We start from the raw sequence: 16,723 nt of genomic DNA, 5'->3' as shown, positions 1-16,723 counted from the left end.
TAAATTTTCAATCCTTAGCTATAAAAGTTGAACATTTTATAAATTTTTTACTACAAAATAATTATTAAATTTTAAATTTGATAAATTTTGTCAAAATTTAAACTTTAAATGCTTAAAAAAAAAATTGTGCCTATGTATTTTAAATATTTTTCAACTACTATTGTAACAATATATCAGGATTCAGGAGCCTTGCATACAAGTTTCACGATTTTTTACCCAACAAATAAAATTTTATTGATATTTATAGAAAAAAAAACTAAAAAAATTGAAAACTGCCAATGTCCGTAAACAGCTCAAAAAGAGTCAAATTATTCTATAAGTTTTATCGTGTATATATGCTAATATAAACCTTCAGTGAAATTTTCAAGTATCTACATTCATACGTTTTTTAATTACAACAAAATAAGAAAATCGTTACATGAGAAATTGAGTGAATATTAAATGTTGTAAATATATGAATTTCAAACGCTCATAAATATTTAATTTGAATTTCTTGTAGACATTTTTTTTTTTGATAAAGGTAGACAAACTTATGGATAATCTTGTATTACATTTTCAAATCTTAGATTTAAAAAGGAAAACATTTTATGAATTCTCAACTCAAAATAATTTGCTAATTTTCGTGATTTTTCCGTATTTTGTCAAGATTTGAACTTTAAATGCATATAAATACAAACAGTGACTAAGGATTTTTAATATTTTTTCAAATATCATAGTAACAATACATATAGTAGGAGCCTTGTATTAAATTTTCAAGCTTTTTTACCCAATAAATAAAGTTTTATTGACATCCATAGAAAAAAATACTAATGAAATTGGAAACTGAAAATGTGCCTAAACAGTTCAAAACAAATCAAAATATTTTAGGTTCTGAGTGGAACGATGAATGTATTGATCTTACAATGATGTGTGTTTTTTTTTTACTTTTTAGGACAGTAAAAGTGCTTGGATTTTCTTCAACAGTAACTTTTCTGATAGGAAAATAAATTTAGTTGGTACTTTGAGGGGTTAAATGTAAAAATTTCTCAGTAATTTTCAAAAACGACGTGAAAAACAAAAGAAAAATTAAGAAAAAACGGGAATTTTTACGCAAAACCTAACCGTAGGGTCATGAAATTTTGATTGAATGTTTATAATTGCATTTCCTATACACCATAACATTTTCCAAATATTTTGAGCTGTTTACGGACATTTTCAGTTTCCATTTTTTTTAGTTTTTTTTTTCTATAAATATCAATAAAATTTTATCTGTTGGGTAAAAAAAATTGAAAATTTAATAGAAGACTCCTGGTGATTGTTTCAAAACAAAGATTCTCATAAATAGTTCATACTGTAACCAAAAAATATAAAATATACATTAACACAGTTATTTTTTACAGACATTTTAAATTCAAATTAGGACGAAATTACATATTTAAATCAATATTAACGATTTTGGTTTTTGTTGTAATTTAAAAATATTATTCGGGGATATTTGAAACAGAAAAATCAAAAAATTAAAATATAATGTCCTATCCATACAATCTAGTAAGGATTGAAACAAATAAGGTTTAAAACAAGGCTCCACGTAAATATGTTATAAATAAATTACTTTATTCACAATAATATCATCAAATATACTTGGTAATGTCATAGGCTGACTGACTTAAAAAAAATAAACACCATTGTAAAACCATAAAATAAAAATAAAAATAACGATTTTAGTTATTTTGTTGTAATTTATAATATTAAATCAACATATAGGCTATAATAAAATATAATAGCAATATAAAATATCCAGACCGATGAACCGTCCCCGCTCAGAATCGTTTTTCTTATACAATGATATTATATCATTGAATTCAAATTTAACACCATCCATTACAGTGACCCACTTGTAACCAATTGTACAGCAGAGCGACATCCGCTTACCCACCTTTTTAAATTTTTTTTCTATAAATATCAATTAAATTTTATTTGTTGGTTAAAAAAGCTTGAAAATTTAATAGAAGGCTCCTAGGTTATTGTTTCAAAGGCAGATGAAAAAAATTAAAAATCCTTAGTCACAGTTTTTATTTATAAGCATTTAAAGTTCAAATCTTGACAAAATACGGAAAAATCACGAAAATTACCAAATTATTTTGAGTTAATATAAGGCTCCTGATATATCGTTCTCATAGCACTTGAAAAATATTAAAAATACATAGTCTGCATTTTTTTTTATAAGCATTTAAAGTTCAAGCAAATAAATAGTAGCATATAAAAATATTTCGAATGATTGAAACGTCAAATAATAAAGTTAAATACATAGTATACAAAAATATTATACAAAATATAGTTAATAATAATAATAATTATTATTAAAAACAATGCTGTTCTTAATCTTTCCTACTTTCCATTGATTTGGAAATTCTCAATCATTATTCTGGTCCCCAAGCCCAATAAACTTCCTTATATGAAGTAATTTGAAAATGTAGCGCGGGCCAGATAAAAAAGGTACGCGGGCCGCCAGTTGCCCATCCCTGGTCCAGTGTTTGGAAGGAACGAGTTCCAAAAGGAACGGATTCCTGGAACGAATTTCTTTTTAAAGAACGGCACGATGAACGAATAACGAATTCCTTTTTATAAAAAAAAAACGAGGAAATGAACTAGTTCTTTTTTTCAAGGAAAAATAACAAAATTGTTCGTTCCTTTTTAGTTTCAATAATTTACACAAATAATTATGTAAATAATTGAAATTAAGATTTTTTTTTTCAATGTGTATTATGTATATTGCTAATTAGTGATCGTTATCGAGTATCGACGTTAAGATAATCGGCATACGTTGGCCAACAATTTAATTTTAAAGAAAATCTCAAAATAGAATTATAAAATATGTACCTACCTATACTTGTAAGTTGTAGTTATATATTATAATTAAAAATTAAAGAAGTATGCATATGAAAAAAAAAAACATAAGTGATTAAATTTAATAAGAATTTTTATTTTATTTGGAACCAAAAAAGAACTCGTTCATTTTCCAAAGCAACGAAAAAGGAACGAATTCTTTTTTTTTAAGGAACAAAAGGAACGGAACGAATTCCTTTTTATAAGGAACTTGTCAAACGCTGTCCTGGTCTATAGTACCCTTATGGCTATATGCTTATACACATATTATAGCCATATTATATATAAGTACAAATATATAAGATATAAGATGTTAATTGAATCATAATGTTAACTTAATTTTTCCAACACGGAAATACTACTCCCAGGACATAATATAACATAGTTAAGCACTTCTGCAGCTCGTTTTTATATATTTTTAATTATTCAAAATGCTCAAATTAGGTTACGATAGTCAGTGGCGCTATAGAAATAATTTTTGGGGTGGGCTATGGACTATAGTAGATAGAAACTAATTTTTTTTTTCGTGGTTTTTTTTTTTTTTTCCTTTAGTTTTTATTTTTTAATTTTAATTGTTTGGTTTTTTTTTTTCCGTGATTCATATATTAATCATTGTCCAAACTTTCCCATGACCACCTTTTTAAAATTTTGCAAAATCTCATATGGGGTTATTTTTTAACAGTACCCTAATAAACATATCATTTATTCCCGGGGTCTGAGGCTGAACCAAGGACGTGTATTGATACACCTTGGGCTGAACTAAATAGTAAATATCATGGAGCCCATACTGAATTAATGTAGGTACTATCTACAGACCTAAAGTTTATAATTTAAATACGTATTCTATATTAGGTGAGTGATGGTGACATAATAATAATATGATCTATAATACACAATGTAAATATACAATGCTAAATAGTGTGGTAGTAATAACTCTTTATCAGTAAACAGTAATTTAAATTGATAAGAAACAACTCTCGGCTCTCATTACTCAGTAATCAGTGGACAGTAATCAGTATCTCACAAAAACTATTATAATAGCAAATTCTTATTTCTTAATGCAAGTGCAAGTTAAATATTAAATCTTTCAAGTTTTAAATTTTTAATAAAAAAAAAAGATAAATTTAGTTCTTTACTCACATAATTTGATGTATGTTTTAAAATGTGAAAATTAAATTAAACATCTTATAGTAATGACTATCTACAACATCTATATTTTTGACCGGATGGGTACAATATTATATCAGACAAACTGGAATCGTCTTAAACAATCGGGCATGAGTAGTGAAGAAGTAAATTTAGAATGTTTCAACATTATCTGAGTAGAAATATATTTTATCTATGTTATAGGAAGCCAAATTGATGTATGGTATGTTATTTTCTATCAAGTCATTTGTTTCTAAAATATCACCACTTGACCCGAAACGTGGTTTTTTGTGTTACAAGACTAGCAAATATGCATTACATTATTACGAGTCTTTAACTGGCGTTAAATTTATTTTAAATACCGATATCACGATAAAAAATGTCAGAGATTTGTTACACCAATTATATAAAGAAGTAAGATTTACTAGTTATTATTGATAATTCTTAATAACCATTTTTTATACTATTCTGGGAAGAGTTGTGTATGGAGTAAAATTGACATAATTATTATCTTGAGCAATATTTATATGATATTATAATATTGTCATGATTATATTGTATTATTATTTACCAAAAAAATAAAATAGAATAAAAACATAACTTTAAAATATAAATAATTCAATTTGAAATTTTTTTTATATTTTATTAATTTAATCTTGATTTTTTATTTCAGATTTACGTGGAATATGTTGTAAAAAACACTGAATGTGAAATGGGACAACCTATTGAAAGTGAATTATTCAAATTGAAACTTGATCAATTTATAAAACAGCATATGAAAACTTTACAATAAATAATAATATAATATAATACAATTATAAAATTATGTAAGTTATGTAATAACATAAATATATTTGAAACTTTGAAAGTAATAAATTATTTTATCTATTGAATTATCAGTCTTTGGGTTTTTTATTATGACTGTGGTGTCACTGTATTAGTGTATTACCTGTTAATCCCCTCCATTGTTCATTGTAAATTGTAAACAAATTTGAATTATAACATGATATAAACAATAATATCACAAATCATAATTATTTATTATTCAATTAGGTATTATTTTTTTATTTTACTATCCAGAATTAAGATTTCTCTTGATTCCTATCTTTTAGTGTCTTGACTCTTGGGTTTCAACTGATGTCTACATTTTTTATTTAAAATTATTCTGCAATCAGCAGTACCTATTGGCTATGTTAGAAATTAGTTTAGTTATTGAATATAGAATAATATTGTAAAAGAATTATTTTTTCATACTTGGTGTTGAATAATATCTGATCGTATTTAATTGTTGTTTTTGTGAATTATATCTAATAGAGAAATGATATATTTGAAATGAAGTGTTATGTTTCTAAATCATTCTGTTTATATAATTTTGACCTTTGGTTGCTATAGCTATACTGATTCCTAATCTATAAGACATCAAGACATTTATTTTTTTCTGAAATTGTTTGAAATGAGTTCGTATCTTGAATATAAGGTAAAAACTAATCAAAATTATACAACTACTGGAATAAGTTATCACCGCCAACTTGGTCTATTGGCAATAATATCGTATACTGAAAATGACGAAACACAAATTCTTATTTGTGATGAATTAGTGAGTACCTATAATAGTCCTTAACGGTATTATCTTGCACTATTTTTCATACTATTATTCTCAGGGTGAGGATTTGCACAACTCTGGACCAAATGTTTGTAAAGGCCATATAACTTCGTTTTGCTGGCATCCCACTCAGCGTACATTAGCTATTGGCTCAAAATCTGGAGAAATATATATATGGAATGGCGGATTAGTAACTGCTTTAGACTCTATTCACGAAGAAACAATTGTATTTTCTAAATGGTCATCACTTGGTGGATGTTTAGTAACTGGGGACCAGGTTAAAAATAATTGAATCTAAATAAAATATTTACTTAAAAAATAATTAATAATAATAATTCAATGGTTATGATATTTGTTATATTAGACTGGTATTATAATTGGATGGAAATCTGATAGTCGAGGGTTGCTTAAAATGTCATTTAAGTCAAATATCGGAGCCATTTTATCTAAAGACATTTCATTTAGAGCTGGAAAAGCTGCGACTGATATTTCTAATTTAGCCAAAATGGCAGTAGCTGGTGACCAAAGTGCCTTAGATATATTTAGTTCTTGGCGGCCTCGTACAACTACGTCACATGGTCCACGCACTGTAACTTCAGACAATATAACATTTTACTGTGCTGCAGTGACTGGTAAATAATTTAAATGTCAAGTTTTAATATTGTTGAGTTATTAAGCCAACATTTTTTTTTCGTAGGAGAACTATATTATTTTGATGAAGATGGAGAATTCAGCATTGTACTTATATCCAAATCGATTATTTTAAGAATTTTATGTCATGAATCAAAAGACATTTGTATTTTAGTATGCAAGGACTTAACTGTAGCCTATTATAAATGTCATAAAAATGGTTCCTTAAGTGAAGTTTCAAAGGTTAGTTAAATGACTTAGTACAATCAACTGCAATTATATACATATTATACAACCACATTATTTTTGTTAACGTATTTTAATTGTATATATCAAATTAATTTTATTTCCCTCATTTCATATTATATCAGGAACTAACTATAAATTGTTAGTAAAATATTCATCATTTAGGTTAAACTAAATGGGTTGAAAGAAGATATGTGCATCATTTGGGCAGGTCCATCTTTATTAGCATGTACAACAAACGATGTGTCTATTCGTTTCTGGGATATTGAGTCTGGAAACAGTTATGTTTTAACTGCACCAGTCTCTTATGCGTCCTCATTTCCTAAACAAACATTTATAAATATTACTTACTCAGTGGAAAAAGGTAATTATTATTTTTCATATTACTAAAATTATATTTACTATATTTTTTCCTTGTTATTATTCAGGATTATTGTGTGGTGCAACAAATCTTGGAAATATTATTATTTGGCGTTACGAAGAAGAATCTGTTGACCAATGGTGTATTCATGGTTCATGTAAAATTCAAGATACCTTAAAATACTGTGTTTGGAGTCCATTAAATTTAGCGGTACATGCTATGGATGGTATTTATATTTTACGTGAGCATGCATTGTTGGCAAGTTATAAAGAAGACGTGGCTATTGTACAAACTTCAGCAAGTGATCTTAACGTGTTTCACTCTAGTACAGATGAATCATTTAGTTTTAATACTAATATACAAGTTATAGGTCTAGCTTTGAACAAAGAACACATATGTTTATGGAATGGTAAAAAATATAAAAGTAGTATGACATTTTTTTACTCATTAATCAATTTTATTTTAAAACATTTAAGGCAAATCAATATCAGTATATAATATTAAATCTAAAGAAATACCTTCAGTGGTTGGAACATTCAATTGCGATGTGCAAGAAGCATGCATTTATGATAGAATTGTAATTGTGGCTGAGAATTGTGGAAAATTACAAATAAGAACATTTCAGGGTACTATTAAACAGACATTGGATGTTGAAGCACCAATAGTCTGCCTCGCTTTAAATACTTGCTATTTAGCAGCTGTCACATTATCTGGAGTTATTCATATATGGGATTTAAACAGAAGGTAGTTTAATGAATTGTCAATTAAATTTAAAAATATTATAATATTTTCTATTTTTTATCTTTATTATAGAGAAGCAAAATCAATGTGTAAACCTAAAGATATAACATTAAATATAGATGAGTATGGTGAAGCTATTCAGTTACGTTTAAACAGTAATGGTACAAAAGTATCATTTACTGCAGCAAACTTAAATTTAGTACCAATGCCAAGGTTATATGTTTGGGATCGAGATTTAGATACAATATATATGAAACATTTTGAAAAAGGTTTAGACGTTGATGAAATGTATGTTATGTACTAATGTGTATGGAAATATTTGTAAAAGGAAATATATATTTAAACACCTTAATCTATTTTTGTAGACAATATAATGATACAAGATTTATTGTTTCTCACTATTGGGATACAAATGAGCCAAATTTATTATTTTGTGAAGCTAAAAGTATTGACAAACCAGAAAATAAACCATTAAAACCAAGTTTATACACATCAGCAAATAGACAGAAAAAAAATAAAATGATTGGTTCCTCTGTATGTTTTATTATTTTTTCTTTAACTCATGTTATAATATTCTTCTTAATTTGTTTAGGTGATACTTAGTATGTTCTTTATTGAACAAAAAGGAATTAAAATTCAAGATATTATACATTGCCCTGATCAATTTTGTACACTACTAGGACTTGATGCCCCATATTATATAACATTATGCAAACGCAATACAAATACAGTAAATTGAATAATATTTATACATTTTATATAAATTAAAATTTATGTTTATATTACAGAAAACCCGTGTCGAGCGTAGTCTCATGAAGGAATTTGAAGGAATTGAAGACTGTAATTCTGATATTCGAGCAGCTATTGTCAACTTTGGTTATAATTTATGTCTTGGAGACTTGGACCTAGCTTTTAATTTTATTACTAACATTAAGAGGCAAATATTTTATTTACCATGTATTTCATAATACTTTGTAACAAATATTTATATTTTATCTTCTGCATAGTCCTGCTGTCTGGACAAGTTTGGCAAAAATGTGTGTAAAAACAAAACGTTTGGACGTAGCTGAAATATGTCTGGGTCATATGAATGATTGTAGAGGATTAGCCATTTTGCGTTCAACAAATACAGAGCCAGAACTGGATGCAAGAGTAGCTTGTCTTGCTGTGCATCTAGGAATGTATGTAAGTTTTAATTTTATTTTATTGATACTTTGAAGTATTCTTATTTATAATTTATTGTATAAGGACGAAGCTGAGGAATTGTACAAATGTTGTAATCGCTACGATCTCCTAAATAGATTCTATAGAGCAAGAAATCAAATAACAGCATCTTTAGATGTGGCTGAGACAAAAGACCGTATACATCTTAGAAATACATATTATAATGTAGGTCACAACTTGGAAAATAAAGGAGATGTAGCTGGAGCAGCTGCTATGTATTGCAAGTCAGAAACACAGGGACTTACTATACCAAAAATGTTAATAGATGATCCAGTCACTTTAGAAAATTACATAATTAAAAATAAAAATATGTAAGTTAATTTATAAAATTTAAAAACTAGTTATTTAACTAATTCAATTTTAGAGTCTTATTGAAATGGTGGGCTCAGTATTTAGAAGGTAGTGGTGATATGGATGGTGCTATTAAATATTATCAACAAGCAAATGATGATTTGTCTACGGTTCGTATATTATGTTATCTTGGTCATATGGAACAAGCAGCTCAGATTTGTATGAACACCAGCAATAAAGCTGCTTGTTGTCATCTCGCAAGATCATATGAAATGCAAGGACTCTATGAAGAAGCTGTAAAAATGTATGTTGATGCCACAGCTTATGTAAATGCAATTCGTTTATGTAAGGTAAGTTGTGTGTAGATATCAAATAGTACTGATTTAAATAACTTGGATTAAAATATATATTTTTTTAATATTTATATTATCTTTATGCATGAGAGATTTTCTTGTAACAATTATTGGAACCCTAATTCTACTTTCATCACTCTCTTACTTTTCAATAAAATATTTGATTTTTGGTTTTAAGGAGCAGTTTTTTGACAACCATCTTTGGAATATTGCTTTATTAGCAGATGTCAGAGAAAAGTTGGGTGTAGCCCAGTATTTTGAAGAAATTTCACCTGATAAATCAGTCATACTATATCATCAAGCTGGTTATTTACATAAAGCTATTGATTTAGCATTTAAGTAAGTAGTTTAAGTACTAATCAGTAATCTACAACCCATAAATGACTATAAAAAAAAAAATCTAGAGTGTTGTATTATTTATACAAATAACATAATTTTAAAAAAAAGCGAGTAAGTGGATGTCGCTCTGCTATATAGTAGGTTACAAGTTGTTCAATGTATAATGGATTGTATTAAATTTGAATTCAATGAGCAATTCTGAGCGGGGATGGTTTGACAGTCTGGATATTTTATATTACTATTATTTATTATAGACTGTAAGTTGAATTAATATTAGAATATTATAATTTTTTATTCGTATCTATGGTGATTAACAAAGTGTATAACTTAAAATCCTTTATTTGTAATTTGTAGGTGGTTTTTCCGTGGCATTAAATAACTATTAAGTAAATCGAAAAATGACCTCTCTAAGGTATCATCTTGATCCAATTTTCTAAAAGATAATAAGATACTATAAGTGGAGATCAAAGCACTCCTATTAAAAATTTTGTATACAGGATAAAAGAAAAAATAAATAAATAAAATAAACCATTGTAAAACCACTAGCACTAGCCTTAATTCCTTATATTCGAAATAATGAAAAAAACTCACCGTATTGCTCTTTGAAATATTGTCATATTTTCATTTTAAAACAGGTATTTTACTCTAGGACCAAAATTGAGTGAGTTCTACTCAGACTTCGTAAACGAGTTTTGTCTATGTCGTGCGTGTATAAGACGAAGACAACACTTGCAGGTACGATGGCTTCTTTAAATTCTGTGCAAATAATAGTTGAGCCGATAGATGTATGATGTTGAGGTTATTTTAATAGAGATGATTTATTGTATTTTGGGAGGGAGGGTACATAGAAAGAGATATAATACATCAGGAGCATCCAGAAAGCCATCAAAAAGAGATGTGATGAAAGATAGGTCGGCCTTAATTTGGTGGGAAGCTAAGGTAGGAACACTAATGGTGGATAGTATTAAGTAATATAGGTAATTATGTTGAAGGTATTTAAATTGTTTAGTTTTAAAGTCACCAATGGACAAAACTCTGTTTTCTACTCTCTTTATAGTTTATACGCAATTAATCATGGGCCAAATGCAGGTGCAATAATACAGATCAGGGTGGTCCAACCAGCAGCTGCAGTCTTTTTTTTTGGCTCCCTAAATAACTTTTTTCAAAAAAAAACTAAAAAACAGGAGAACGTTACCCACTTACCTGATTTATTTTTAGATTTATCTGCATTTATTTTAGAAATGGAGAATAATTCATGGTATGTTATTTATAATGTGATTTGCCTAATATTGTTTTAGACTTTCAAAGTTTTGTCTATTGTTAGTTTTTTATTTAATTTGCTGATAACATTTGAAAATTATATACTAATTAAATTCTATGTTATGTCAATATAAACTTAATGTTAATTTTAGATGTAAAAACTATGATGCAATTGTTACAATGTCTCAAGAACTGAACATAGAAGATGATTCAAGTTTATTATTAAAATGTTCAAATTTTTTTATGAGTCAAGGGCATTATGACAATGCAGTTAATTTATTAGCAATGGCTAACAAAGTATACCTGGTTCATTTAGATTATCTATTTTGTAATTTCTTAACAAAACTTGGTTTGTTTTAGTTTGAAGAAGCTGTAGAACAATGTCAAGAGCACAAGGTAATTATTACCGAAGCACTTGGAGATCGTCTAACACCACCATCTGATCATGCAAAGCGTACAGTTATATTAGAGAAACTGGCTGAGTGTGCTTTAATGCAAGCCAACTACCATATAGCAGCAAAAAAATTCACCCAGGCAGGACAAAAGGTTGTAGTGTGTTATGTATTTCTTTTGTACTTTCATTATTAAGAAAATGTTTATGTTACCAGATTAAAATTAATTGATTTTCCGAAAGTTTAGTCTATTATTAATTTAAACTGTTAGAATATAAATATGAATTGAATTTATTTAATTATTTATTTATTTATTTATTGTGTTTAGATAAAAGCCATGAAAGCGTTATTAAAATCAGGAGATACGGAAAAAATTATATTTTATGCTAACGTATCTAGACAGCATGAAATCTATATTATGGCAGCAAATTATTTACAAACACTTGATTGGCAAGAGCGTCCAGAATTTTTAAAAACTATTGTATCATTCTATAACAAAGGAAAGGCACCTCATCTTCTGGCTAATTTCTACATTTCTTGTGCTCAAGTAAGAATCCTTACTATAGTAATTAGTATTTACCAAAGGTGATAAACTTGCGTAGCAAGTAACTAAGCATACAAATTCTATTGAAAATAAATAATAAAATTTCACTTAATATGTTAGTTTGCATTTATAAATTCAATTACCTAAGTTTCTTTAGCTATTTCAATAATTAACACACCTAATATATAAATAAACAAAAATATTAAGTGGTGTATTCCAAAACTTAATCTTATCAGTTAAAATAATATTTGTTTCTTTTTGATGCATACTTGCATTACACTAGACTTGAATGATTTTTTGTTGGCCACCTCTCATATGCACACATAGGCAAAACTACGGGCCATGACCTAACCTAATACTGACTGGATAACATACTCACTTAATAGAATTTAAAATTAAAGGAATTCGATATCGTGATTTTATGTTGTTGTCTAACACACACGCGACCTAGTATTTAAGACGTGTTTTTGCCAAACATTCCAATTGATCTATTGAAGCTGTAAGAATTCTAAAACAGATTTGAATTTGTCGTCAAGTCTACTTAAAATTGACTTTCCCACATGTTTAAATATTATACCCCAAATTCCTAAAAATGTCATATTAAAAAAGAGTGTTTAAAAATTGTCGTATTTTAATTTTTGAAGAAGTTAAAATCAATAAATCAAAAATGTGGGAAAGTTGATTTCAAGTAGAGTTTATGACAAATTCAAATCTGTTTTTAGAATCTTATCGGTTCATTAAATCAATTGGTATGTTTGGCAAAAAACACGTCTAAAATACTATGTCGCGCGTGTGTTAGACAAAAACAGACAATCACAGTATCAAATCCCCTTAGAGTAAAAACTTATTTTGTCATTAGAATTTGTTTTCTTATTTATCATTCGGCCTAATAAAATTTTCTAGTTTCGCTTATGTATGCACACATACTACAGTCTACAGTAAATGGGCTGCTTAGACCGCTTAGGGTACTATTTCTTAGTGATACCTACATTTTTATAACTGTTTAATATTATATTATTTAATCTTATGTGCAATATTGTATTGTTATAAATAGCTAGAAGTTGATGAGTATCGCAATTACAGTAAAGCTGTTGGTGCTTTATCAGAGGCATTAAAGGTATTGTCTAAAGATAGTGATCAGTATAAAATACTGATTGAAGATATTGCAAAAAAAATAACTTTAGTAAAAAAATTTCTTGATGTTAAAAGGTATAATCCATAGGTCCTAGTATCTTCTAGATCATAATAATATGTTAGTTTATTTTAATAATTTTGTTACTTAGACAAATTGACAGTGGTGATGGTGATTCAGCTATGACATTATGTCGACAAATTTTGTTAGCTCCCAATATGGATATACTTAGATACGGTGATGTATATTCAATGATGGTAGAATATTATACAACTCAAGGTGAAAATAAAATAGCAGTTCAATTGGTGAATGAACTTTTGACTCGCACACAGCAAAAAGATAATTTACTTTTCTATATTGATAAAGGTTAGTATTAAATATTCAGTCTATTATTTAGAAATATTGTATTTAAATTGACCTAATAGAGTAATTAATGTGTATTTATACATTTATTGGTACAGACAACAAACCTTTTATTTTTTTTTTGGAAATAAACTGATTCATACATTTTGTCAGTTTATTTTGTACCAGTTTACCTAGTCTATGAGTACAAGATGTGGTATGCTATAATATTTCATATTTTAAAAACATAAAATTGATAGTATTTCACTATAACAATGATAGTTAGACCTAAAAAACAATGGGTTGTAAATAAGAATATGGGGGTGCTAAAGACCGTTTTCCACCCTCCTAGTTGTGCCAATGAGCAACAACGATCTATATTATATAATTTTTTATTATGTATTTAACATAATATTAAATCGTTTAAGATATGTTTAATACACCAGTATTATTCACTTACTGTTAATCATTTTTATTTTCATATATCTATGATAAATATTTTGTTGGAAAAGTCAAATTAAAGGTATTAAAAATTTAAAAATATATAAAATTATCAGGTATAATATAAATGGGTCATGTGACACTATTTAGTATGTATGTGTATTTTTTTTATTGTGATCAGTTAAACCACAGAATAAATTTAATTTAACTTAATCTATTCTATTCTATGGTTAAACTAATAACTATAGACATTCACATGTAGTATGTATAATACATTGATTGCTAACAAACACACAGAATAATTCTGTGACAAACAGCTTAACAAGATAACATGAGATAATAGCTATTACATTATAAGTGGATAAGTTTTTTACTGATGGCGTAATGTTTAATTTGTATAAGTTATTCGGCAAGTAGGTCACACGATCATCTTTGTGCTGGGATATTCATAATATTCAATGTAGTAAAATACATTTTTAATTTATTATATCAATGTGTAAGTGTAAGATATATTCAGGGGTAGACTGATCTAACGTGCTATAAACCAAGTAGCACCTCGGGCCTTCATTCGTATTTATGATCTGGGCCCCGATTACCACTATCTGGCACTTTCTTAAATTTAACTCTTATTGTAATGTAGAACTCTTTTCTAATTTTAGGCCTAATTAATTTTGCACCCTGGACCAAAAATGGCCAGTCTGCCCTGAAAAATATATTTATTTGAACAATATTATGGACACTAATATTGAATAGGGTGGCCAGAGTCCTGTTTTTGTACGGTAATGTTTTGTAGTTTAGAAGTCTATCCCAGTGTCCCAAAAAAAGCTTTCATAACGCTCAATTGTCCCGTTTTTTTAAAATCTATGAAAATTGTGTGTAGAAAATTACAACAGCAGTATTAAATGCTAAAAATACATCTACTTCTACCAGCTGTTAAATAAGGTACCTAGTACCTATATTAATATCATTATGGAAATACTTAAAAGGTCTTTTTTTATTAAATACAGGATGATATTGTATTATTTTATTAAAATTAACATTTTGTTTTAGTAAATATAAAAACAATAATTAATTAATTTAAGTATTTTATATCAGGCCACCCTAATATTAAACTATGACTATCCAATAAAAATCCTTCAATTGAGGCGATTGTTAACTTTTGGTCCATATTTTAAAATATGTAATTTTTACATTAAAATAAATTTGTAATGTTAAGATTTAATAATAAAGGTTTCTATGGTTAACGGTTACTCATATAAACAAACAAAATATTGATTTTAAATACTGATCTGATCACACAGTTTTAATTGGTATTTAGTTATAATGACATTTGTTAAATCTGATTAGTTAGTCATAACCTGACAACCAGTATAATATGGTATTGTAGTAATACAAATGTAAGCAAAAAAAGTACATCACTAATCAATTAGAATTTATTTTAATCTTATGTTATTCAGTTATTGCAGTAGAATTATTGTTTACAAGAAGTATATAAATCACTTCGTTTTTCAAGTTTTACCAAACGTACTAAATGTTAACATTTATAACATAATGAGAAAATAAATTCAAGTATAAGTATAACCTAACCAAAAAAAAAAAAAAAACTTGCTACCTACATAATAGATATTTTAAATTAGGTTTACCTATTTTCCATGATAATTTTTATTTTTTAATATTAAAAATACATAACAGACAACAATAGGTACAATAGGTTCCTAGGCATCTAAGCTTATATTATATGTACTAAAATACCATTATTTATTTTCATTTAAACCTTATATTTTTCGATTCAAAATTTAAAGTGTCAACCCAACCTGAGATAAGCTAATTAAATTGTGTTAATAATAATATACCTATTATTGATAATCTAAAAAATTTATTTTTGAATTATTAACAATAATCCATAAAGTAGATTATATAAATAATAACTATACAATTTAAAGAAAGAATATTGTACTACAAATATATTTAATAGCCTGCTAATTTTTTTTAGATATTCTTCGAAAATTAGGTTTTCAAAAAGAATCTATTAAAGAAAATAGCATTGACGAAGAAGAAGAAATTCCTGAAGCATAAATGCCCTGATGTTTTAAGTTATTAATGTAAATATAATCTACTATAAGATATTAAGCACGGTCAAAACACTCAAAACTGCATGTATTGCTTAGTTATTGATTACTAATTATTAATTATTGTAATTTTATGATTAGAGTTTGGACATTACATTGTCTGTACAGTTGTATTTATAGTAATTTTACCAATAAGATTATTTTATATTTTGTGGTTTTTATAAAAACTTAAATTTATTTTGTAAGCCAGATTTTAACTGTATCATAGTTTGGCATAGCTATATAGCACGCAGTTCATCATTTCGTTATAATATTTAAATCATGTAGGTACAAACATTTTGTATATATTTATGTATATTATATTATGTAAAACTATGAACTGTTAAAATATGAAATAAAAATATATGACTAAGCATATTTGTTGACAATTCCCACTGATTCAAATTGTATTTTTTTTAATCTCCTATGAATTTTACTTTATAAAACCATTTGTAGTTAATTGTAAAACAGTTATCTCCGTCTTGCACATGTTGTACATAAAAACAGCTCACAGCATTTCACCTATACAGTTATTAGATCAGAGTTCAAAAAGATACGATTCTACGATATTATTAGGGTTTAAATTTGAATGTAATTGATTTATTTGTATTTGCCTGAAACAGTTTCCAAGCTACAATTAATATGTTCCAAGTGAATAGTATTCTAACATCATTTTAAAATTTTTTGTTTAAATTAAATCACACG

The 16,723-nt window shown here is 27.0% G+C and overlaps 2 protein-coding genes across 4 annotated transcripts; both read left to right on the top strand.

Moving 5' to 3' along the window:
* The first annotated feature begins 3,853 nt into the window (after positions 1-3,853).
* Positions 3,854-4,910, top strand: LOC132942057 (trafficking protein particle complex subunit 1). Its single transcript, XM_061010351.1, has 3 exons — positions 3,854-4,157; positions 4,216-4,425; positions 4,685-4,910. Exons 1-3 carry the CDS (start codon positions 4,059-4,061, stop codon positions 4,802-4,804), a joined length of 429 nt encoding a protein of 142 aa, XP_060866334.1. The 5' UTR covers positions 3,854-4,058; the 3' UTR covers positions 4,805-4,910.
* On the top strand, positions 4,701-16,396 carry LOC132942054 (intraflagellar transport protein 140 homolog). Of its 3 annotated transcripts, XM_061010346.1 has the most exons (22): positions 4,701-4,838; positions 5,404-5,608; positions 5,673-5,891; positions 5,979-6,246; positions 6,312-6,487; positions 6,656-6,854; positions 6,919-7,260; positions 7,328-7,595; positions 7,665-7,880; positions 7,958-8,126; positions 8,185-8,322; positions 8,381-8,529; positions 8,600-8,777; positions 8,841-9,127; positions 9,181-9,457; positions 9,639-9,799; positions 11,212-11,356; positions 11,420-11,605; positions 11,780-11,998; positions 13,050-13,204; positions 13,279-13,493; positions 15,904-16,396. In XM_061010346.1, exons 2-22 carry the CDS (start codon positions 5,465-5,467, stop codon positions 15,984-15,986), a joined length of 4,194 nt encoding a protein of 1,397 aa, XP_060866329.1. In that variant the 5' UTR covers positions 4,701-4,838; positions 5,404-5,464; the 3' UTR covers positions 15,987-16,396. The 3 variants fall into 3 exon arrangements, with proteins under 3 accessions (XP_060866329.1, XP_060866328.1, XP_060866330.1); XM_061010345.1 differs by lacking the exon at positions 4,701-4,838 and having other exon boundaries at positions 5,034-5,608; XM_061010347.1 differs by lacking the exons at positions 4,701-4,838; positions 5,404-5,608; positions 5,673-5,891; positions 5,979-6,246 and having other exon boundaries at positions 6,374-6,487; positions 6,637-6,854.
* Positions 16,397-16,723: the final 327 nt, after the last annotated feature.

The sequence above is a fragment of the Metopolophium dirhodum genome, chromosome 3 (assembly GCF_019925205.1).
Source record: "Metopolophium dirhodum isolate CAU chromosome 3, ASM1992520v1, whole genome shotgun sequence".
NCBI classification, from domain to species: Eukaryota; Metazoa; Arthropoda; class Insecta; order Hemiptera; family Aphididae; genus Metopolophium; species Metopolophium dirhodum.
The sequence above is the reverse complement of the archived record's forward strand: the minus strand, read 5'-3'. Positions and strand labels throughout refer to the sequence as shown.

Coding starts and splice junctions, on each gene's coding strand:
- LOC132942057 (XM_061010351.1), top strand. CDS start 4,059: ATGACTATCTACAACATCTATATTTTTGACCGGATGGGTACAATATTA. Junction 4,158..4,215: donor CGGGCATGAGTAGTGAAGAA/GTAAATTTAGAA, acceptor TCTATGTTATAG/GAAGCCAAATTGATGTATGG. Junction 4,426..4,684: donor TACACCAATTATATAAAGAA/GTAAGATTTACT, acceptor TTTTTATTTCAG/ATTTACGTGGAATATGTTGT.
- LOC132942054 (XM_061010346.1), top strand. CDS start 5,465: ATGAGTTCGTATCTTGAATATAAGGTAAAAACTAATCAAAATTATACA. Junction 9,458..9,638: donor ATGCAATTCGTTTATGTAAG/GTAAGTTGTGTG, acceptor TTTGGTTTTAAG/GAGCAGTTTTTTGACAACCA. Junction 11,606..11,779: donor TCACCCAGGCAGGACAAAAG/GTTGTAGTGTGT, acceptor TATTGTGTTTAG/ATAAAAGCCATGAAAGCGTT.